The sequence below is a fragment of the Aquarana catesbeiana genome, linkage group LG08 (genome assembly GCF_042186555.1).
Source record: "Aquarana catesbeiana isolate 2022-GZ linkage group LG08, ASM4218655v1, whole genome shotgun sequence".
Lineage (NCBI taxonomy): Eukaryota > Metazoa > Chordata > Amphibia > Anura > Ranidae > Aquarana > Aquarana catesbeiana.
In genome coordinates, this window is record NC_133331.1 from 249,542,126 (window position 1) to 249,566,065 (window position 23,940).

Sequence of the window (23,940 nt, forward strand, 5' to 3'; positions counted from 1 at the left end):
CTTGCCTGCTCGTTGCTGTTTTTCAGGTCGCTCTTCACAGGCCTTGCTGTTCTTCAGTGCGTTCTGTTACTTCGTTCTGAGCAGCCGACCGTTTTCTAGCCATGTTTCGTATGCGTACTCCTCGTAGAGTTCGTGCTGTGCGGGGGCTTGGTGTTGGGGTCCTGACCTTGACACAAGTCCAGTCCATGAACAGGGTGGGGAGGAGTTCATGGACCAAGAATTGGTTGCTTCAGCATGACCAGTTCTGTCATATGCCTTTGCTCCGTGAGATCCGTGAGAATAATCCTGATGATTTCAGGAACTTTCTCAGGATGACGGACCCCGTATTTCACCGTTTGTTGGCTTCGCTGTCCCCCTATATTAGCAGGCAGGATACCTGCATGAGGCAAGCCATCACTCCGGAGCAGAGGTTGGTCGCTACCTTGCGGTATTTGGCCACAGGGAGAAGTCTGCAGGACTTGAAGTTCTCGACAGGCATCTCCCCCCAGGCTCTGGGTATCATCATCCCAGAGACCTGTTCTGCCATCATCCAGGTCCTGCAGAAGGAGTATATGAAGGTAAGATTTTTATCCTTTTATATCACATTTTATTGTATTGAATGTTTGATAATATACTGTATTTCTTTCCTCATTCCCTAATTACCATGATTGTAATATGCTGTGAATGTCCCCTTTGTCCTCATGCATGCTGAATTTTTATGTCATTATTATTTTAGGTCCTTCATACATATTTGCCCTTCAATAACCTCCCCAGCATGGTGTCTCCTGCCCTATATTCACCTCATGTAGTCACTTAACAATGTATTTTATCAGCTCCATAGTAGTGCTTTACCCCAAACACCCCCTAAAATGTTTGGAAATGTTATTTTTGATTTAAATTCAGGCAGAGTGCCAGAGGCTTTTTTTGTGGTGTCCCCAAATTTTTGGTAACCCTCCCTCCCCCAACTGCTAAGTCAGCTGATCACAATTCTCTATCCTCAATCATCTATCTTCTGACTTTGCCAAACCCATACACACTATACCCACCTCTTTACTGGTCAGATTTATGGATGAATTCCCCAAAGCATGTAGTGCAAGGGCCTGCCTGTATACTTTCCAATGGTACTGTTTAAAGTTTTTGTATCCTATTATTATCTTGATAGGTAATAGCAGAATGTTCAAATGTCCTCAAATGTGTACAATGTGTATTTATATCTTTGTATTATGACACTTCTTACCTGTCCAGTGGTCTGCCAATAGTGTAACTAAGGAGGGGCTGTTCCAAGTAATACCCTGTATTTAGGCATTCATCTCTCAATGAAGTGAAGAGGGTTACCTGTCCAAGAGTTACTCCCCCCTATAATGTTAGAAATGGCCCATGAGAGGGGGGAGGGGGAATATGATAGGTGTACCTTATACTTTGGCCTTGTTAAATTCCCCTTAGTAAATGCTATCTGGAGGTTGCCCCATAATGTTTGTGTCTAATCTGCTTGCCATGTTTCTGTGAAAAAATAGTAAGGTTTATTTTTTTTTCCTCAACAGTTTCCTTCAATGCCACAGGAATGGCAGACTGTGGCCTCCCACTTTGCCCAGCGGTGGGACTTTCCTAACTGCGGAGGGGCAATTGATGGGAAACACGTCCACATCGTCCCACCACCCAACTCGGGGTCATACTATTATAATTACAAGGGGTTTAATAGTATAGTGATGTTGGCGGTGGTGTCGGCTAATTACGAGTTCTTGTATGTGGACGTGGGGAAGAATGGCCGGATGTCCGATGGTGGAGTGATCACCCAGACGGAGTTCTACAGGCGTCTCCAGAATGGCAGCTTGGACTTGCCACCTCCAGAGGACAATGTTGAAGGTCTCCCATTTGTGTTCGTTGCTGATGAAGCATTTGCGCTGGGGGACCACCTGATGCGGCCATTCCCGATGAGGACCCTCACCCCGGAACAGAGGGTTTTTAATTACCGGCTGGCCAGAGCCCGAAGAGTGGTGGAGAAAACATTTGGAATTCTGGCCAGCCGGTTCCGATTATTTATGACACCCATCCATATGGCGGAGTATAAACTGAACCATATAATAGTTGCCTGCTGTGTTCTCCATAATTTTTTAAGAAAACATTCAGCCAACTATGCTGGCTCAGTTGGGCCTGAGGCCGGAATCCCTAATCCATCAACACTGACGGCGCTTGAAAGTGGCCATCCTGGCTTGCCCTCCCTGAATGCCCGTGATGTCCGGTTACGCTACCTGGAGTTCTTTGCGGGTAGGGGGGCTATCAATATGCCAGACAATCTGTGACACCTTTTTCAAATAAAAAACAACCAAAAGAAATTCTTGGTGGACATTTACTGCTTGTGTTTGTTTTAGCTGACCCTGACAGAAATGTGTTGAGTGCAGAAAATGTCGTGATTGGGTAACCTTATAAAAAACAGTGTTGGCTGGCACTTCCTAAATGCAAAAACACATTTCACTACAAGTGCACTTGCAACTGCACTGAACCTGCACTTGTAGTGCAAAGAGGATTTGCCCTTAGGAAATAACCCCCATTTTTGCATAAAACAACAATTACATCACCCCAAAAGTGTTGTAGTGTTGAGACAATAATCCACACATTCTTGAGTAAGGCACTTTTTTATACCTGCACAATCACATGTGCATTTACCAAAGGTTTTTAAAACAAACCAACATGTTTGTTGTATAACAATGTTTGCAGTAGCATTATGAAAAATCAAAATATCCATTTCAGATAAAACAGGCCTGTGTAAAACCAACAAGAAAGCCAAAAAACTTGAACTTACAAAGTTCACATTAGGTAAAACCTGAAGGCAATATCAGACATCAGTATTTAGGAACTGGGTTTGATATAGCATTCAGATGGGGGGAAATCACCCCTGGAAAAGCCAAATTTGGAAGATGCACACCAATTTACGAATGTCAACATGTGCTATCTGCCATCAGGGGGGATCAAGGGACGTGTTTGGGGGGAGCAAGCCCTTCCTCAACGCTACTTTATAATTGAGGAAGGGGTTGCACCCCCAAAACGCGTCCATTGATCTCCCGTGATGGCAGATAGCACATGTTGGCACACTGTGTGCATCCTCCAAATTTGGCTTTTCTAAACATTTAAAAAAGTTTGGTACGATAAAACAGGTGATTTTGTGGGGTTTAAATTCGCCCCAAAACATCAATGATGTTATTATTTTTTTTAATAGCATCACTGATTTGTTGCTGGATGTTTTGCAATTGGAGATTACACCCCATGATCTCCCCGATCAGTATCTGGGCACTTTCAGATGTAAAGAGTTCTGGATCACGATCACCTAAAAAGAGATAAAGAACAAAAAAAAGGTCTCAAAAATCTGCCACCATCCATCTCTTTTACCTGAGCCTGTGGTTGCAGACACTCACCTGTTGTGGTGCCAATCTCCACCACGTCTTCTTCTTCCTCCTGCTCAGCCTCTTGGGTTGGGGGTATTTCCCCTTCTTCCAGAGGGGGGGGGTCTCTGGTCTCCTGGGATGAGGGGTGTCCTCCGAGTCTTTTATCACCTATGTAAAACAAAAATGGTATACTTAGCACACAGATATTTGATAGCAGAACTAGAAATAGGAAACATTGCTCGGAAGTGGGGTACAATTGTCTATTTTAGCAGAGTTCCAAGATATATATTTTGTATTGCCCTTTGTCAAGCTGCAATACTTTACCTGTTTGGTACAAGCTTCACAGATGTAGCCCCCCCTATAGTATACACTGGAGCACCTGTGTGGCCCCCCTAATAAAAATGGTGTTCTTGTGTCCCACACTAGTGCTCCAGTGTCCAGATGTGAAAACAGCTGCTCAGTGTCCTCTCCTTACACACAATCTAGTTTGCATTTCATTCTAGTAACAAACCCATCTACACAAACAAATATTTGGCATCCAAGTAGGCCCCCAAAAATGTGTGAAAATGCATATGGCCTAAACAATGGTGTTCTAGAGGCCGAAAGAAAAATGTTTGATACGAACGAATAATGTGCCCATGAACATTAAAGTTGACCTTTTGAAACGTTACAACTAATAAAAGCATATGGAGCAGAACGAACGTAATAAAGACAGAAAGAATAGGAACACAGCACAACTACTTACTTTTTTGCAGCACTCTCCGGATCTTTCGGTACTGCTCTGGCTCTCTCAACTTCAGGTCCGACCACCGCTTCCTGAGCTGATCTTTAGACCTTCGTACCCCGAAATTCCGCTCAAGACTCCTGACCACTTTCGCCATGATCTTGGCCTTTCGGATGTTCGGGTTGGGGTAAGGCCCATATTTTCCGTCATAGTCGGACTTCCTCATGATGTCGACCATCTCCAACATCTCCCCAAACGACATATTTGTGGCCTTAAAACGTCTCCTTCTGGATCGGGACGTGCCTGGATCCGCCCTTTCCTCCTCCTCCTCCTCGTTGCTACAATTAGCCCGCACCTGCTGTATGTCCGCCATCATGCTCTTCCCCCACTTCGCCGAACGAAAAGGGGCGGGGAATACACTAGAAAGAACGTCAGGGGCGGGCGGAGTTACACACATGCGCAGTGTATATAAAGCGTAACACGCGTGCGTATTACGTTTGATCTGTGAGCGGAGGAAGGAGCATTGGACGCGGCGATCGTAAGAACGAAGGTAAGAGACAAACTTGGGCCTATACTGCTTCTATAGATTGAGGCCTATATTGTAACAAGATTAGGAGAGTTTGGTGTGACATTGTCTTGTGTTGTGTCTTGCAGTGAACATGGATATGGTCCTGAAAGATAAGGACTTCATTTCAGTCTTCATAGAGATGCTAAGGGAGCTGCCCTGTCTGTGGGAGATTAAACACCCCCATTACAAGAACCAAACAAAGAGGAAGGCAGCACTGGAGCAATTGTGTGAAATTGTGAAGCAGGTGATCCCCACGGCAGACATCACTTTTTTAAAGATTTTCATTGGTGGCCTGAGGAGCACATATCTGAGGGAGCGCAATAAAGTCCTGGATTCGCAGCGATCCGGAGCAGCAGGTGACATCTATGTCCCCAGGATGTTGTACTACGACAGGCTGCACTTTCTGGCAGCCCAGACTGAACCCAGGCCATCCCTCTCCAGTCTTCCTTCCACGCTTCCTTCCTCCCCGGCTGAGGCTTCTGACGCCCAACCTGGGCCTTCCAGGCCACATGTAGAGGAGCCCAGATTGAGCCAGGTATAGCATTCCTCTAAATATTTCTGCTTGTACAATCAATGATGTGAACTATATGTTAGTTGGGAGTACTAATTAAGGATTGTGATTGATGATGCAAAACATTACAACTATGTCCCTTTTTCATACACAGGGAAGTCTCAGCCAGGAGGTGGCCGGGCCGAGCCGGCTGGCTGATCTGCAGGTCCCTCCACCCCCCCTGGAAAGAGAAAGTGGCAGTAGGAGGAGTGGCCTAGAGGAGGCGGCTATCAGATTTTTTTGTAGGGCTACAGAGGTCCTGGGAGCACCACACACCAGGCAGGAGAACATTGCTGCATTCATAGCATATAAAATGCAGAGGATGGAGGAGGGCCAAAAAGCCATGTGTGAGGCCCTCATATCTGAGGCTCTGGCGAAAGGTGTGAGGGGCCAAATTACACCTCACACACAGCTTTGGGATGGTCCTCCTCCTCCTCCTGCAGGTCCTCCTCCTCCTCCAGGTCCTACTCCTCCTCCTGCCACATCTCCAACTGCACAGCCACAGCCCGGAAGGAAGTGTGAAAGGAAGACCAGAGAGTGATTGCCCTGGATCCAGTCTGGTCGGCCAAAAGATGCAGCCTCTTGTGGTACCACAGCCTGCGGACACAGATGTCATCTGCTGCTATCCGAGTCTCTGTGAATCCCGGACCAGACTGCCCTCCCTTACATATGGACTCCTCAGGCCACCAATTTTGATGTTGAAGAATTGATGTCTGCCGTGGGGGTCCCAGGCTTCACTAATTTCTGCTGTTGATCCAGTGTTGCCTTCCTCTTTGTTTGGTTCTGATCCCTTAATAAAGGATTTTTGTTTTGAATTATACTCTCCTATGTGTTTTACTTCAAAAAGGACAGTTGGTTTGTGAGGATTCAGGTACATTTCAAATATACAATGTGAAATGAACAAGGGTCACCAACAACAAACAATCTCCTTGAGATTAAATAATAAAAGATATCAATGGTGTTGCGGTAACTTGACACACAAAACACACACAAAAATATTCTGGAGTAAAAATAAAAATAACATTGAACAAAGATCAGCCTTGGAAAAAATCCAAACATTAAAGAAAAAAAAAGGCTTAAAATCAAAAAAAAAAAAAAACATAAAAAATATAAAACTGTCAGATGTGACAACTAATAACAATATATTCAGGGAATCCCACTAAAAAAACACAAATAAAACTTTGTGAGAAGTGTGTGTGAATATGAGCATCAAAAATACTTAATTCTTGTCACATTATAAAGAAGAAGAGAGTGCGCTGTATTAAACCATTTTTTACATTGCAGCGTGACGAAATTGCTGTATCCATTGCGAACGCTAAGTTTACCAGAACGAGCTGTCCCGTGTCGGAATTTCTTCTGAGCATGCGTGGCACTTTGTGCGTCGGAACAGGCCACACACGGTCGGAATTGACGCGATCGGATTTTGTTGTCGGAAAATTTTATCTCCTGCTGTCCAACTTTGTGTGTCGGAAAATCCGATGGAAAATGTCCGATGGCGCCCACACACGGTCGGAATTTCCGACAACACGCTCCGATCGGACATTGTCCATCGGAAAATCTGACCGTGTGTACGGGGCATTAGTGTTAAAGCAAAGGTGAGCATCCTGTTGCTCAATAAGGTTGTTTTACTTACCATATATTCAACAGAAAAGGGGGTGACCAACCAGTTTTAGGAAAGAGAGCCGTGACACGTCCAATAATCTATAGACACAAAACAAAGGGGTTCCCCTGGGTGGACTTTCCTGGCACTTGCAAAGGTAAAAAATAGTAAAGAGTGTAGAGAATAAAGGGCATTTGTAAAAAAGATATAAATTTTATTCGTATTGACAGGTACACTTTGATAAAAACAAGCAGTAAATGTCTAGACTAACATAGTGAAAACTACATGATAGCCATGATAAGCAAACAAAACAAGTTGTGATGGGCTTGAGAAGAGCTTTTCATCACAACTTGTTTTGTTTGCTTATCATGACTATCATGTAGTTTTCACTATGTTAGTCTAGATATTTACTGCTTGTTTTTATCAAAGTGTACCTGTCAATACGAATAAAATTTATATCTTTTTTACAAATGCCCTTTATTCGCTACACTCTTTACTATTTTTTACCTTTGCAAGTGCCAGGAAAGTCCACCCAGGGGAACCCCTTTGTTTTGTGTCTACTTACCATATATTTGGTGTTCATCTCAGACCCTTTGCAGTTCTATATTTGCTGCGGAATGCTAGACGTGATCCACCATCCTCAAACGGTGGTTGGGCAGATTTGGGTTATACTGTTCTATGGTTATTTCTTTGGTCATGTTGCCCATTTTATTACAATTGTTTTATCTTAATAGCTAAACTATTAAATACGATTGCTTTATTATTCATTGGTTGTTTGTTCACCCTGTGTTACCCTGCTTGAGGATGGCGGCCCTGGCTGCCTGAGGGACCTATTTATGCTTAATTGTCATAGTATTTTCTTTCTGGGATCTCATTTGTGCCTTTTGTAGTACACTGGGTTTAGTGCTCACATTTTTACAGTTAATCTTGCTATACTAAGCTGCCGAGTGGTTCAGACGGACCGCTTCTCCCCCAATTACTTAGCTAAGATGACAGTCTTGGTCAACTTCCAACTTCCTCGTGGGCCTTTTGTCCCACTACTTGATGCATTTAAGCTTTATTTGTTTATTATGCTACGATTTTTGCTCAGCCTCTTCATGTCCTACAGTGTATTTCTTTTCTTTTCTATTTTGCGTGATTCTTTTCACGTCTACCTACCCTCCCCCCTTCTTCTTCTCTATGTCCACGGGGCGTGTGATCAGAGAGGATATTTGGTTCATTTTTCTTGTATTATGATGCTGAACTGGTTGTCCCTGAATGTTAGGGTATGAACACCCCCAAAAAAAGGGTGAAGGTCTTTAACCACTTCAGCCCCTGAAGGATTTACCCCCTTCCTGCCCAGGCCCTTTTTTGCGATACGGCACTGCGTCGCTTTAACTGACAGTTGCGCGGTAGTGCAACGTTGTACCCAAGCAAAATTGATGTCCTTTTTTCCCACAAATAGAGCTTTCTTCTGGTGGTATTTGATCACGTCTGCAGTTTTTATTTTTTGCTCTATAAACAAAAAAAGTGCAACAATTTAAAAAAAAAAAAATTTTTTTTGCTATAATAAATATCCCCAAAAAATATATAAAAAAATTAATTTCTTCCACAGTTTAGACCAATATGTATTCTTCTACATATTTTTGGTAAAAAAATTTGCAATAAGCATATATTGATTGGTTTGCGCAAAAGTTATCGCGTCTACAAAATAGGGGATAGATTTATGGCATTTGTATTAATAATTTTAGTAATGGCGGCAACCTGCGATTTTTATGACTGCGACATTGCGGCGGATAGATCGGACACTTTTGACACTATTTTGAGACCATTGGCATTTATACAGCAATCAGTGCTATAAAAATGCACTGATTACTGTGTCAATGTCACTGGTAGGGAAGGGGTTAAACACTAGGTTCCCTCAGCATGTTCTAACAGGATGGGCTCACTAAAACATGACAGAGATCACTGCTCCCGATCACTGGGAGCAGTAGATCCCGATCACTGGGAGCAGTAGATCCCTGTCATGTTGCTAGGCAGAACAAGGAAATGCCTTGTTTACATCTCCCCGTTCTGCCTCTCCATGCCATGATCGCGGGCCACCTGTGGATATCGAGTCCGTGGTACCCATGGACATGCTCCCACTCGCCCTGTGCCACTTTGCCAATGTATATCGGCGTGAGCCAGTTGGCAAGTGGTTAAATACCTAAAGAACCAAAAGGTGGATATAGCTTGCTTGCAAGAGACCCATTTTTCATTCCTCCTCCTGCTCCAAATACTTTGATGCCCTGTATCCTCTGAGTTTTTTTGGCTAATGGTCCAACTAAACAAAGGAGTACTCATAGCCCTTCGCAAATCAGTTCCCTTCAGTTGCAGTAAACAGATAGCAGACCCAGATACCTCCTGCTCCAAGGTACTATTCAAGATACATAAGTTACCATCATGACTTATTATGCTCCAAATGTAAACCTGGGGCCTTTTCTGATTCATATTTGCTCTTTGTTGATGTCCTACCAGAGGGGTACCCTTCTTCTGGCGGGTGACTCCAATGTGACACTGAACCCTGCTCTGGACAAATATCCCTCAGAACGCACAGCTCCTTCACCTGATGCTAAAATGTTTTCAAATTCCTTACAAAGTAATGATCTGGTAGACATTTGGAGAGAGCTCCACCCCTTGGACAAGGATTATACCCATTATTTTCACTGCCATCATTCTCCCTCCAGAATTGATCATGTGTTTGTGCTACAGAAACATCTTCCCTTAGTAGTGTTAGCCTCTATTTTAGCTGCCCCATGGTTGGATCATGACCCTGTCCTGATTGTTTGTCACTATATCCATACCTATATCCAAACCTCAGTATTCTCCTTGGGTTATGAATGACTGTTGTCTCTCGAGATCCAGGCAGATATTATGCAAGCTTCTGCGGATTATTTCCGTCTTAGTGCCGGATCGGTTTCTTCTCCTGTGACCCTATGGAAGGCATATAAAGCAGTCCTTAGGTGCTTTGTTATTCAATTGGCAACGAAACGTAAACGGGAGCGAATGTTAGCACGGCATACCTTAGAAGCTCTCCTAGAGTCACTTTCCACGACCTTCAAATAGTCCCCTACTCCTGCTAATCGCAAACTGCTAGACCAGGCTCGTACAGAGCTGGACCTATATTTAACAGATGAGGCGGAACGCACTCTGCGCTGGGCTCTCCAGAAATGGTATGCCAAGGCGAAGAATCCAAATACGATGCTGGCTAACAGGTTGCGCACCTTCACTCAAATACACTCCCATTACCTTACGCACCCGCCATAATGTCTTTACTGGCAATCCAATGCGGGTCTTAGATGAATTCCGTCATCTTCTCACTACTCTATACTCGGCCCCCAATCAGTCTAACAATCAGGATCTGGATACCTTTTTGAATGGTCTGTCATTACCCACGTTATCTGAAACTCACACGTGTCTCATGGACCATGACATACAGTATCTCACAAAAGTGAGTATACCCCTCACATTTTTGTAAATATTTTATTATATCTATTCATGTGACAACACTGAAGAAATGACACTTTGCTACAATGTAAAGTACTGAGTGTACAGCTTGTGTAACAGTGTACATTTGCTGTCCCCTAAAAATAACTCAACACACAGCCATTAATGTCTAAACTGCTGGCAACAAAAGTGAATACGCCTCTAAATAAAAATTTCCAAATTGGGCCCAATTAGCCATTTTCCCTCCCTGGTGTCATGTGACTTGTTAGTGTTACAAGGTCTCAAGTGTGAATTGGGAGCAGGTGTGTTAGATTGGTGTTATCGCTCTCACTCTCATACTGGAAGCTCAACATGGCACCTCATGGCAAAGAACTCTCTGAGGATCTGAAAAAAAGAATTGTTGCCATGCATAAAGATGGCCTAGGTTATAAGAAGATTGCAAAGACCCTGAAACTGAGCTGCAGCATGGTAGCCAAGACCATACAGCGGTTTACCAGGACAGGTTCCATTCAGAACAGGCCTCAACTGGTTGGTCGACCAAAGATGTTGAGTGCTGGTGCTCAGCGTCATATCCAGAGGTTGTCTTTGTGAAATAGATGTATGAGTGCTCCCAGCATTGCTGCAAAGGTTGAAGGGGTAGGGGGTCAGCCTCTCAGTGCTCAGACCATATGCCGCACACTGCATCGAATTGGTCTGCATGGTTGTCCTCCCAGAAGGAAGCCTCTTCTAAAGATGATGCACAAGAAAGCCCAAACAGTTTGCTGAAGACAAGCAGACTAAGAACATGGATTACTGAAACCATCTCCTGTGGTCTGATGAGACCAAGATAAACTTAATTTGTTCAGATCATGTCAAGCGTGTGTGGCGGCAACCAGGTGAGAAGTACAAGACAAGTGTGTCTTGACTACAGTCAAGCATGGTGGTGGGAGTGTCATGGTCTGGAGCTGCATGAGTGCTGCCGACACTGGGGAGCTACAGCTCATTAAGGGAACCATGAATGCCAACATGTACTGTTACATACTGAAGCAGAGCATGATCCCTCCCTTCGGAGACTGGGCTGCGGGGCAGTATTCCAACATAACGACCCCAAACACACCTCCAAGACAACTACTGCCTTGCAAAAGAAGCTGAAGGTAAAGGTTATGAACTGGTCAAGCATGTCTCCAGACCCAAACCCTATTGAGCATCTGTGAGACATCTTCAAATGGAAGGTGGAGGAGAGCAAGGTCTCTAACATCTACCAGCTCCGTGATGTTGTCATGGAGGAGTGGAAGAGGACTCCAGTAGCAACCTGTGAAGCTCTGGTGAACTCCATGCCCAAGAGGGTTAAGGCAGTGCTGGAAAATAATGGTGGCCACACAAAATATTGACACTTTGGGCCCAATTTGGACAATTTCACTTAGGGGTGTACTCACTTTTGTTGCCAGTGGTTTAGACATTAATGGCTTTGTGAGTTATTTTGAGGGGACAGCAAATTTACACTGTTATACAAGCTGTACACTTACTACTTTACATTGTAGCAAAGTGTCATTTCTGTAGTGTTGTCACATAAAAAGATATCATAAAATATTTACAAAAATGTTAGGGGTGTACTCACTTTTGTGAGGTACTGTACAAGTAACTGAGGTTCCACAATGTATAAAGGAGAAGTGGGCAAAAGGCCAGGCCCAAAAGGCTTTACGGCACTTTATTACAGGAAAATAGCAGACCTTCTAGCTCCCCACCTAACAGCTATGTACAATTCTGTAAAGGATGGCCAGGCCTTCACTTCAAACCTTCTGACCGCTAATATACTGATGCTTCCGAAATCAGACTGCAATCTTTCATTCTTAATTATATAGATATGAAAAAATTTATAAAAATCTTGGCCAATCGTTTTGATCCTTTTTGATCAGGCAACGTGAAAAGGAATTTAGTCGATTTTGTTCCGTAACGACAGGCAGGAGACGCTATTAAACGGATTGTACTCTTTGGCAACTATGTTTTTGTCTCTCGGCGTGAATAAGGCCTTTGACACTCTGTCATGGCCTTATCTTACAATCGTACTCCGCCACTATGGTTTCGGTGCCTCATTTTTTAGATGGATATTGGCGTTATACGATTCTCCTCAGGCTAAAATTAAGTACTATGGATTTGAATCGTCTTTTTCCCATCCGGAGGGGTATCTGCCAAGGCTGCCCACTCTCTCCACTCCTATTTATATTGGCGTTGGAACCCTTGGCGTAGGCAGTTCGTTCTCATCCATATATGAGGTATAGAGGTAGCCGACTCCTCTCATTAGATATCATTGTTTGAGGATGACATCCTGATGGCCTTGACTACCCCTAGAATCTCCCTACCCAATTTGCTTTCCCTTCTGGACACTTTTGCGTCCTTCTCAGGACTATATGTCAACCCTACTAAATCTAAAGCTATATCAATTAATCTTCCTCTTTTGGCTCTAGCAACTTTGAAAAACGCTTTCCCATTTCAATGGCTACCCTCTTTGCCTTATCTGGGGTTCCGGCTCACTCTAAGGTATGCAGGACTGTATCAGGCAAACTTTTCTCCTTTATTTAGAAAACTATCAGATATGTTGTCTTACTGGACTCATCTCCCGTTGTCTTGGTTTGGTAGGATAGTGGTAGTATGTCGTACATTCCAAAACTGATTTATTTTTTTTTACTTTTGCCAGTCCAAGTCCCTTTACATGTTTTGTGCATACATCAGTGCAAACTTCTGAAGTTTATCTGGGGCTCCACTCAAAACAGAATTAATAAGTAGGTGTTATATGCCCGTAGGATTAATGGTGGCTTCTCGGTTCCCAACTTGCAAGCGTATTATACAGCAGCGAATATAGCCCCATTATCTCACCTCCACGAGACCTACCAAATGCCGTTATGGGCCACTATTTATTTAGTGGACTCTTATCTGGTACCCGTATCCTCTTTGCCCTGGCTCCCCCCTATACATCAATACATCGTCCTACCACTGTCGGACCGTGTTTAGCTTGTTCCCTTCGCCTGTGGGATTCAGTTAAAATTTCTGCGGGCCTGATTTCTCCTCATCTTCCCTTACTTAGTCTCTGGCATTGCCCATTATTCTCACCTTGGTGCTACAATCCTAAGCAGTTCTCATGGTGGACTGCTAATGGTTTTGTCGATATTCACTCTGTTTACCCCCACTAGGATAGTGACATTTGACGATCTACGTTCCTCTCATGATATTTCCTTGCAAGAACATTAAAGTTACCTAGAACTTAGGCATTTTCTTCAGCAGCTTATAAAATCTCGCCCTACCCCTTACACCTTGACCCCCTTTGAAAGCCTCTGTAGAGTCCGACCTCATTCCTCAGGCTTGATATCACTGATTTATTCATCAATAATTTTCTCTAAAAAAAACACAGTTGAGGCCTTATCCTCTTCAGTGGGAGGCAGAGTTGGAGAGACAGCTGGACCCGGAAGGCTGGCAGATCATGACTATAGCATTATCTAAGTGTTCAAAAAATGTTCTCATACTAGAAAATGCTTACAAAATACTATACAGGTGGTATTACACACCGGCTAGGTTGGCCAGTTTTATCCCAGCCTACTCTCCTCTTTGCTTCCGAGGATGTTTCCAGGAGGGCACTATGGTGCACATTTGGTGGACTTGTCCGAAGGTATGCAGGTTATGGGTCAGAGTCTACACTCTTCTCCACAACTTATTTCATACTAATCTCAAAAGAGACACCTATGAAACTATTCTTTGCAAATCGATTGCGGAATTGCTTCGTACAGAGTGTCAGCTAGCGCTGCATCTTTTTACTACAACTAAGTTAACTATAGCAAGGGCATGGAAAACACCTGTACTTCGCTTCAGTTGAGTTATCCTTTCAGACACACATGATAAATTCCTTCGGGTCTGGCAACTGTGGGTTGCTTATATTCAGACTTCCAGATTTGATACCACACTCCTCTCGATTTAATACATTCCTGGTCCATACCCCATGGACTCCTCTTCTTCTTCTCTTCTCTCATTCCTTTTCTATTTCTGGTTTCCTTTTCTCCCCATCTCTTTCCTTTCTTTTCTCCCCTTCTCTAGCTTCATTTCTCTTTTCTCTTCTAAATTTATCAGGCCACCAGGCATAGGCCTGGTTGGGATGGTTACACTCCTAACATTACAGCATTATTTTACAGTACTCTCTTTTATATACAAATTTGTTGACCATATGGTTTTGAGATTAGATGCACTCAATTTTATGTGTGGACGTTTTTGTTCTTTTGCTTCATGCAGCGTTTTTCCGAACTGTGATGTTTCCCCAAATTATAAGACTCAAGTATCCCTCTTTATTTTGTTCTTTTTTCTTTTTTTTTATGTGTCCTATCTGTGATGTAACCATCTAATTGTTGAGCTTATCTGGTGGATTGAATATTAATAAAACTCTTTGTAAAAGAAAAAATAGTTTTGTTAACCTGGGAGGATACTATTGAAAAAGGAATTCTGTTTCTGGATGACCATCCTTGGTTACAGTCAGGTCCATAAATATTGGGACATTGAAACAATTCTAATCTTTTTGGCTCTAAACACCGCCACGATGGATTTGAAATTAAACAAACAAGATGTGCTTTAACTGCAGACTTTGAGCTTTAATTTGAGGGTATTTACATCCAAAGCAGGTGAACAGTGTAGGAATTACAACAGTTTGTATATGTGCCTCCCACTTTTTAAGGGACCAAAAGTAATGGGAGACAGATTAACTTCTGTCCATCAAACTTTCACTTTTTAATACTTGGTTGCAAATCCTTTGCAGTCAATTACAGCCTGAAGTCTGGAACGCATAGACATCACCAGACGCTGGGTTTCATCCCTGGTGATGCTCTTCCGGGCTTCTACTGCAACTGTCTTCAGTTCCTGCTTGTTCTTGGGGCATTTTCCCCTCAGTTTTGTCTTCAGCAAGTGAAATGCATGCTCAATCGGATTCAGGTCAGGTGATTGACTTGGTCATTGCATAACATTCCACTTCTTTCCCTTAAAAAACTCTTTGGTTGCTTTCGCAGTATGCTTCGGGTCATTGTCCACCTGCACTGTGAAGCACCGTCCAATGAGTTCTGAAGCATTTCGCTGAATATGAGCAGATAATATTGCCCAAAACACTTCAGAATTCATCCTGCTGCTTTTATCAGCAGTCACATCATCAATAAATACAAGAGAACCAGTTCCATTGGCAGCCATACATGCCCACGCCATGACACTACCACCACCATGCTTCACTGATGAGGTGGTATGCTTTGGATCATGAGCAGTTCCTTTCCTTCCCCATACTTTTCTCTTCCCATCACTCTGGTACAAGTTGATCTTGGTCTCATCTGTCCATAGAATGTTGTTCCAGAACTGTGAAGCCTTTTTTAGATGTTTGGCAAACTGTAATCTGGCCTTCCTGTTTTTGAGGCTCACCAATGGTTTACATCTTGTGGTGAACCCTCTGTATTCACTCTGGTGAAGTCTTCTCTTGATTGTTGACTTTGACACACATACATCTACCTCCTGGAGAGTGTTCTTGATCTGGCCAACTGTTGTGAAGGGTGTTTTCTTCACCAGGGAAAGAATTCTTCGGTCACCCACCAGAGTTGTTTTCCATGGTCTTCCGGGTCTTTTGGTGTTGCTGAGCTCACCGATGCGTTCTTTGTTTTTAAGGATGTTCCAAACAGTTGATTTGGCCACACCTAATGTTTTTGCTATCTCTCTGATGGGTTTGTTTTGTTTTTTCAGCCTAATGATGGCTTGCTTCACTGATATTGACAGCTCTTTAGATCTCATATTGAGAGTTGACAGCAACAGATCCAAATGTAGCACACTTGAAATGAACTCTGGACCTTTTATCTGCTCCTTGTAAATGGATAATGAGGGAATAACACACACCTGGCCATGGAACAGCTGAGCAGCTAATTGTCCCATTACTTTTGGTCCCTTAAAAAGTGGGAGGCACATATACAAACTGTTGTAATTTCTACACCGTTCACCTGATTTGGATGTAAATGCCCTCAAATTAAAGCTGAAAGTCTGCAGTTAAAGCACATCTTGTTCGTTTCATTTCAAATTCATTGTGGTGGTGTATAGAGCCAAAAAGATGAGAATTGTGTCGATGTCCCAATATTTATGGACCTGACTGTAATTCCGTAAGCCACCCTGGGCCCTCGTGAGAAATCCCAAGAAATATGTGAAACAAGCAAGATGTGTATTCATGTATTCAAAGGGTATCTGGTTTTTAATGGGAGGACATGCAGCTTATATGGGATACAGACAAAAGGAAGGGGGGGTGGTTAGAGGAGTGCATAGTGATAAAAATGAGAAACCAATTTGTGTAGTATCTGAAAACAGTTGGATGGACACCTGGTCATTTAGTCATAAATCAAAGCCGATTGCCTAAGCATAAACAGGACATACATACTTGAAAGGGCTTAACCTTTCCCCAATAGGGGGTATGCTGTTATACAAACATTCCCAAACAATCATAACTATGTGTTTACCTTTTTTGATTTGAATGGATTTTAATTATTTGGACCATGTAACATAATAGTTTTTATGGCTAACACATTGGTGGTCACCCACGTGATGGTATTAAATAGACCAGGCGATTTAACCAACCATAATACGCCCTAGTTAACAAATAGATGGATGGATAGACCCAATCATATGGATCCTCCTGGGTCTTTAAGAATTTTGTATTTTTGCATTTTTGTATCATTATTTTTAGTTTTATTTTATAATTTTTTTATCATATACCATATGCAGTTTACATGTTTTTTTTCATCACAGTTTTGCAATATATTGTGGGTTTATTTTAAATCTCCAGAATTTACTGTGTGATTTTGGTTACTCGTGATGATATTTTATGCCTAGTATAGATTAAGAGGGTAACCTATCTACATTTGTACTGTCTCTAATCTTTTTACATTTTAGTTCCTCAGGAATGCATATAGATTGATCCCACTAGATGGCGCTCAGAACGGGTGGGATGACATAATTAACACAGCTCTCTATATAATATTTACACAGAGGGTTGTTAAGACCTCCCTCTCACTAGATTGGTGATCCAATCATACTGATCCTCCCGGGTCTCCAACGGTATTTAATGGTGTGTACGCATTCCCCTGATGATGTCACGTATGACGAAACGCATCATACTGAGCTACACACACATGCTACCATGCATGCACGAGTTAAGGTTGGCCATCTTGGTTCCTGGAGAAGTGACCAAATGTACTCATACGCTAGTTTTTAAGCTACTCTTGTAAGTGTTAATCTCTTTTTTAATAAATTGGTTTATACGGTATCATGCTATGTTGGCTGTCTCTTTGTGACATGCCTGGTGATTCATAATGATCCTTGTGGGGTATTTGTGTCCAGAGGGCCGTGCTTCCTGGTTTACTGCTAGCTACCTCCATGCTGCCAATACATCCAGTGACCAAGAAGGAGATCTAAAAGGCCCTGATCGTTGGCTTGGTTATTGTAAACAAAGCTTATGCTTTAGATCAAAGCATAATCATGTGTTAGAATGGTCAAATACAGGGCACTCTTAGAATAAAACATACAGCCAGAGCTACAATAGAATGGTTTAGATCAAAGCATATTCAGGTGTTAGAATGGCCCAGTCAAAGTCCAGACCTAAATTCAATTGAGAATCTATGGCAAGACTATCTATGGCAATTGAGAATCTATTCAATTGAGAATCTATGGCAAGAAAATTGCTGATCACAGATGCTCTCCATCCAATCTGACAGAGCTTGAGCTATTTTGCAAAGAAGAATGGGCAAAAATGTCAATCTCTAGATGTGCAAAGCTGGTAGAGACATCCTCAAAAAGACTTGCAGCTGTAATTGGAGAGAAAGGTGGTTCTACAAAGTATTGATTTAGGGGGGCTGAATACAAATGTATGCCACACTTTTCACATTTATTTGTAAAACATTGTGAAAACCATTTAGCATTTTCCTTCCACTTCACAATTATGTGCCACTTTGTGTTGGTCTATCACATAAATTCCCAATAAAATAAATTTATGTTTTTGGTTGTAACATGACAAAATGTGGAAAATTTCAAGGGGTATAAATACTTTTTCAAGGCACTGTATGTAAGTTGATAAAAACGTTATTCCCGATGTTGCATTACTTTGGGTGCAGCCCTTGTATTTAGAACTAGATAAAGTCTTTGATAACATTTTTTGTTTTTAAATTTGAAGGGTTTTCAAGTGGCAGAGAACAGCAATTGCATTAGCAACCTAAGACCTTGCAGTATTCTGTTTTTACTGTTCCTTTTTGTTGCACTAAGTAGTATCGATGAGCAGCATTACAAGTTTGGCAGATCTCATGGCTATCTGGTGGTCAAGAACCGTTTAGCTCTTCTTTAATGTGTGTCAATTAATTTTATATTCTTCACTTTTCTTTACAGTGAGTAAATACACAAATGTCTTTGCTGTGACTCAGTGTTGTGGCATTTTGTGCGCTCCTTGGAATGGGCTCATCATAGACAGGCATAAAAGGAAAAACAAAGGTAATATTTAGATAAAGTATTTTCCACTGACACTTAACAGGATATTTATATACAAAATGAATGTGACATTCATCACAAATCTTCCTGGTCCTTTTGTTTACAATTGCAGTGATTCATTCACCTACAGTGAATTGTTGATGTTGCATTCACTGCTTTATAAATATGCTTCAAGGCCTTACAAAGTGCCTGAGAAAAAAACAGTTGCAGAGAAAATTAATTGCCCAAACAACCCGTCATGTTCCTGTCATTCTCTAGCTGTTATTTTTCAGTGCAGATTTGCATCTAATCGGAAGCAACATAAGCTCTCTGTAAAAGTTGTTTCCTTTAGAAATTAGCCCAACTATGCTGTAGGTCATGGTATATATTTTTTTAATGATAAGACCCTGAAATTGCTAGTTAAAATGTTTGCATGTATGAATATTTGCTAATCTGTGTTACCTCTTGCAATATGCACATTTCATTTTATCCATATACCATCTTGTCTACTCTTTCTCTGTCTCAGAAGGAGGTGATGAGGGTGGTGCTACCCTTTGGGGGAAGTGATGAAATCATTCCCTAACAGGGCTTATAATAGGTGGGTTTCTTTGACACCCTAAAGCTGACCATACAGTAGTAGAATTTATTTAAACATTTTTTGTTTTAAGAACGTTCATTCAATTTGGGGTCAAATCGATTTGGGGTCAAAAAAATGTTCAGGATAAAATTGGAAAAATCTTCTCCAACAAACTAATTTTCTAACCGTGTATGTTTTGGTATGGGAAACTGCATCTAAAATCAAATGTTAAAAGCAAATCACACTCTCCTTCTAATTGTTGTTTGCTTTACTAAATACAGATATCTATCAAATTAAAAGGGAGGACTAAGGGACCATATTGTTGTAATAATCTTAGTCTATATGCAAATGTTGGAGCATAGTGACATCCAAAGAGCAAGGTTTAGAAATTATATTTGGGCTGTGTCAGCAGAGCTGACACCAAGAGGTCATAGAGAATACCTGACCCTGCACTGTGCCTGCACATCAGCCTTGAGGCCTGCTAAAAGCTACAAGACAATAGTGCGAATTCATGGACACTCTTCAGAATCAGAATGATCAGTTCTCAGTTTAGCTCAGCATTTCTGTGCTCCAGTTACATAGACAGGCACATGGCAGAGGAGTTTTGTGGTTTGGAGTGCAGAGCCTGTTTTGACTGAGTAGCTGAGGAGGCTTCTCTTGTACCTCTTGCCCAACACTCCTGAATGTGGTGACAGTCTGTGATAGCACAGAGTGGCACTGTCATGTACCTTGTGGCAGAGCCTGACATGTAGAAGGAGGCCTTCCGTACAGCCCCGGCTCTGAGACCACTGATGTTTTGCGACAGTGGCTGCAAGAGCATGGCAAGGTATGAGTGCCCGCAAGATGTTCTGTCAGCTGAAGCAGCAGGCAGCAGGTGTGTCGCGAGGAGTAGGTCAGACCACTGGAATAGCAGATGGCAGCAGACAGCAGGTGGCAGATGCTTGATGGGCAGCTAGCAGATGGCTGGTGTGGCAGGACTAGTAACACTCAGCAGGTGAAGAACCAGCAGGGACCAGGTAGCATGCAGAGCTGTAGAATAACTGAATGCAAGGTCAGACTAGGCAGGTCGGCAACAGACGGTCAGATACAGGGAAAGATGGCAGGCAGGGAATCATCAGGGTACAGGCAGAGGTAAGCAACGTTGAATCAGGCAGATAAACAGGAGACAGAGCAAATCCAGAGACAGGCCGAGGTCAGAGCAAGAAGCTACAAGCAAGTTCAAGGCAACCCGGGTCAATAACAGGAGTCAATACAGGAACAGATGCAGGAACACAGGTAAAAGCTGCAGATTAGAAAGCAGTGGCTGATAGCACTGCTACAGTTTAAATAGTGTCATTGGTGCCAACATTAGCAAAGGGCACACAGGTGCCTGGTTATGCACAGGCAAACAGGCACCCGCACATCTGCACCCGTGGACATCTAGAAGCTTCAATTGTACTAGTACCAGTACCTTCCTAACAGGCACGAACAGGCCCAGACTGGCCATAGAGCACACCGGGCATTTGACCGCATGTCCTGGTCATAGTCTGGACAGGGCTGACACAGGCCGGGGTTGCCGCCCGCTTCCTCTGGTGTAGGCAGGCCTGTTTCTCCTCTCCCTGTGTAGCGTGAAGTTCTGTATTTTCTGCAGAAAATGCTCATGTGCTGCATTCAGGCAAAACAAGCTGAGCTGCACCCAAAGAGGTAACTGAACTCCGTTAACTCCTTACATACCGAATGGTCAGTGTACACAGGCACGACACAAGCTCGGGCACCTTGACAGCTGAGTGGGGACACAGTCACAAGTCATCTTTATTGACAGTGCAGCTACATGGGGATACAGGATTTCACAGCGGCTGTAGCATGAAGATCGGGCGGGGAGGTTGGGGGGGTCTGTCAGTGTGGGCTGGGGGTTGTTAGTTGGTGAAGGTCTGTGAGCGGGGTTCGTGATTGAGAGAAGTGGTCTGTCGGTGGTGGGAGGGGGCTGTAGTTGGGGTGGGGAGAAGGGCAGTATGTGGGGGGGGTTGTCAGTGGGGGGTGGGGGTATTTTTAGGAGTGGCAGTTGGTGAGGTTTGCACTGCAGTGCAGGGGACCAGCTCCATTGGTGTCCCATCATCAGGCAGCCCCGTAGGCCCCCTCCCTCTCAGTCCCTGGAAGAATTGGCTGCTTGGTCTGGAATGCCTGGGCCTGTTATTTGTCCCAGTCTGGGCCTGGGAATGAGTGCTGGAGGTTGCAGACTGAGCCAGATCTGTGTTGCAGCCAGATGTGTAGAACTGGGAGTAGGATCACTGTGCAGGAACCGGGCACAGGAGCAGCACAGTGGCCAAGACAGAGTCTAGGAAACAAGCAAGTGTCAGTAACAGCCAGCCAACATGATATTAAATAAAGAGGCAAAGACAGAGTCCAGAAAACAAGATGAGATCAGTAGCAACCAGGCAGACAGGATACAAATCAAGTCCAGACAGCGAGCCAGGTCAGATCTCAGGTAAACAAGGGTAAGCTGAATACCACTCAGCAACTTCTTTCTGCAGTGCCTCAGTTTATATGGGCCACTGGGTGCCAAAACCAGTGTTGAGTGTGCATGCTATTTTTTGCAAGCTAATGCACAGCCAGCATTTTCCTTATGCAGAGGTGTGGCCAGCATGTGCATAAGCCCACACTGGTTTCCTTTTGCTGCTGAGAATTTGACCTTCCCTACAGCCTGATGGGGAACTGAAAGTTTAGTTCCCCATAAGGTCCCCCTTGCTTTTGATTGACAGTGTATGGTAGTGGACGGATTCCATAGCTGCAATGTATAGTACATCATGTTATAGTATGTTAGGGTAGACTACAGATGCTAAAAGGTAGAAGAAAGTACAGAGCTGAAACATGCTGAAATGAAAAGCAATGTCTTAAGTTTCAAGGTGATTTAGGAATAAAAAAAGTCCACGGAACACAAGTGGTTAGTTGGTTTTCGGTTATTTATTTTACAACTACATCTAAAACTACACAGCTGTGTGATTTAACTGCAGTGCCATCACCGTATTACAGAAAGTGGAAAAATAATGGATCTACTGCAGGATAAAAAAAGTGATGGTTGTCCATATCATTCAAAAGAAATGCAAAACTTTTTTTCATTTTGGGTAGAGTAAGGGAGGGTCATAACAGCTGTCATGTTTTTTGCCATCTGTGTCCCATTGAGGAGATGTGCTTTTACTTCTGATCCCATAGCCAAAACAGGAAGGGCATAGACAACAATAAAACCTTACAAATGTTCTAAGCCCTCTCCTTTCCAAAACTTAAAAAAAAAAAGTTCTGCCTTTAGTTATATTTTAACGTTAAACAGGTCACACCAACAAGTATGCAAAACTGAAAAAGAGAATTTTATGGAACTGGACAGCAGGTCAGCAAAAGCATTCGCACATTTTTTTTAAATGGACGTTCTATTTAAAGGATCCATTCTTTGCTACTTTAGGTGACAACTTATTGCCCTAACTTTGTATTTATCTCATAACATAAAACATTTTGCTTTACAAAAATGCAGTAACTCATCAACTTTGGTGACACTTTAATTTTTTTTTACATATAGGAAAGCTTGATGACCTCCATTCCACCATCTTATCTCTGACTTTGACGACTATCCAGTGCATACTGTTTTCACTGTGTGCTTCAATACCCTTTCTCACTGCACTGTATCCAACTTTCATCCTCCAAGTGTTGAACCGATCGTTTCTGTTTGGAGGCAATGCAGCGTTTATTTCTATAGCGTAAGCCAATATTTAAATATCACATTTTATTGTTTAAGTATGTAATTTAAACATTTCGTAGCTAAGCATCTAAAACAATCCACTTTAGTTCTGCATATCGTTAAAGCAAAACTACAGTAAACTGTCGCTGTGTTTTTTAGATGTACCGGTGACCAGGTTGGTGTAAACAATCTTATTAAGGTGTTAATGTTATAAAACCCTATAGCTATATAGAGTTTGAATGTATATTTACATCCATTTCTCATAGTTTCTTATTATATAGGCACTAGGGTAGTATATTTGCTAAAAAAAAAAAAGTAACCATTCGAGCACACAAAATGCTATTCAGTAAAGTATGAATACAATGTAGTCAAGATAAAGGAACTTTAATACTCACAAATATAAAACATAAGATTACTTATCACTGGCCTAGAGGTGATTTTCCAATCCCGTCCTGGAACCCCCCTGGATTGGCCAGCAACAGGAGTTAGAGTTGGTTCAGAACCAGAAGTATTGCTGGATACTGTCAGAAAGCCAGCATTGTTAGTTACTATAAGCAGAGCTGTTCATTCATAAATTGGCATAAGGCCACTGTGCTGCCTATATTTAAAAAGGGTCTTTACCAAGTAACTACAGACTGGTTAGTTTAACAACTTTTCCCCCCTTAATGATAAGGCCATTTTTTGCAATACGACACTGTGTCGCTTTAACTGACAATTGCGCGGTCGTGCGATGTTATACCTAAACAAAATTGACGTCCTTTTTTTCTCACAAATAGAGCTTTCTTTTGGTGCTATTTGTTCATCTCTGCAGTTTTTATTTTTTGCAAAAAAAAATATATATTTTTTACTTTTTGCTATAATAAATATCCCCGTAAAAGATGTAAAAAAACAAAATGTCTTCATCAGT

General features: G+C 42.5%; 1 protein-coding gene across 1 annotated transcript in view; it reads left to right on the forward strand.

The window, feature by feature from the left end:
- Positions 1 to 23,940, forward strand: part of SLC43A3 (solute carrier family 43 member 3) — a 598,240-nt gene that overhangs the window by 520,802 nt on the left and 53,498 nt on the right. Inside the window, exons 12-13 of the mRNA XM_073596989.1 lie at positions 18,673 to 18,774; positions 22,875 to 23,052. Coding sequence (XP_073453090.1) covers positions 18,673 to 18,774; positions 22,875 to 23,052 — 280 coding nt within the window. The remainder of the gene's footprint in view (positions 1 to 18,672; positions 18,775 to 22,874; positions 23,053 to 23,940) is intronic.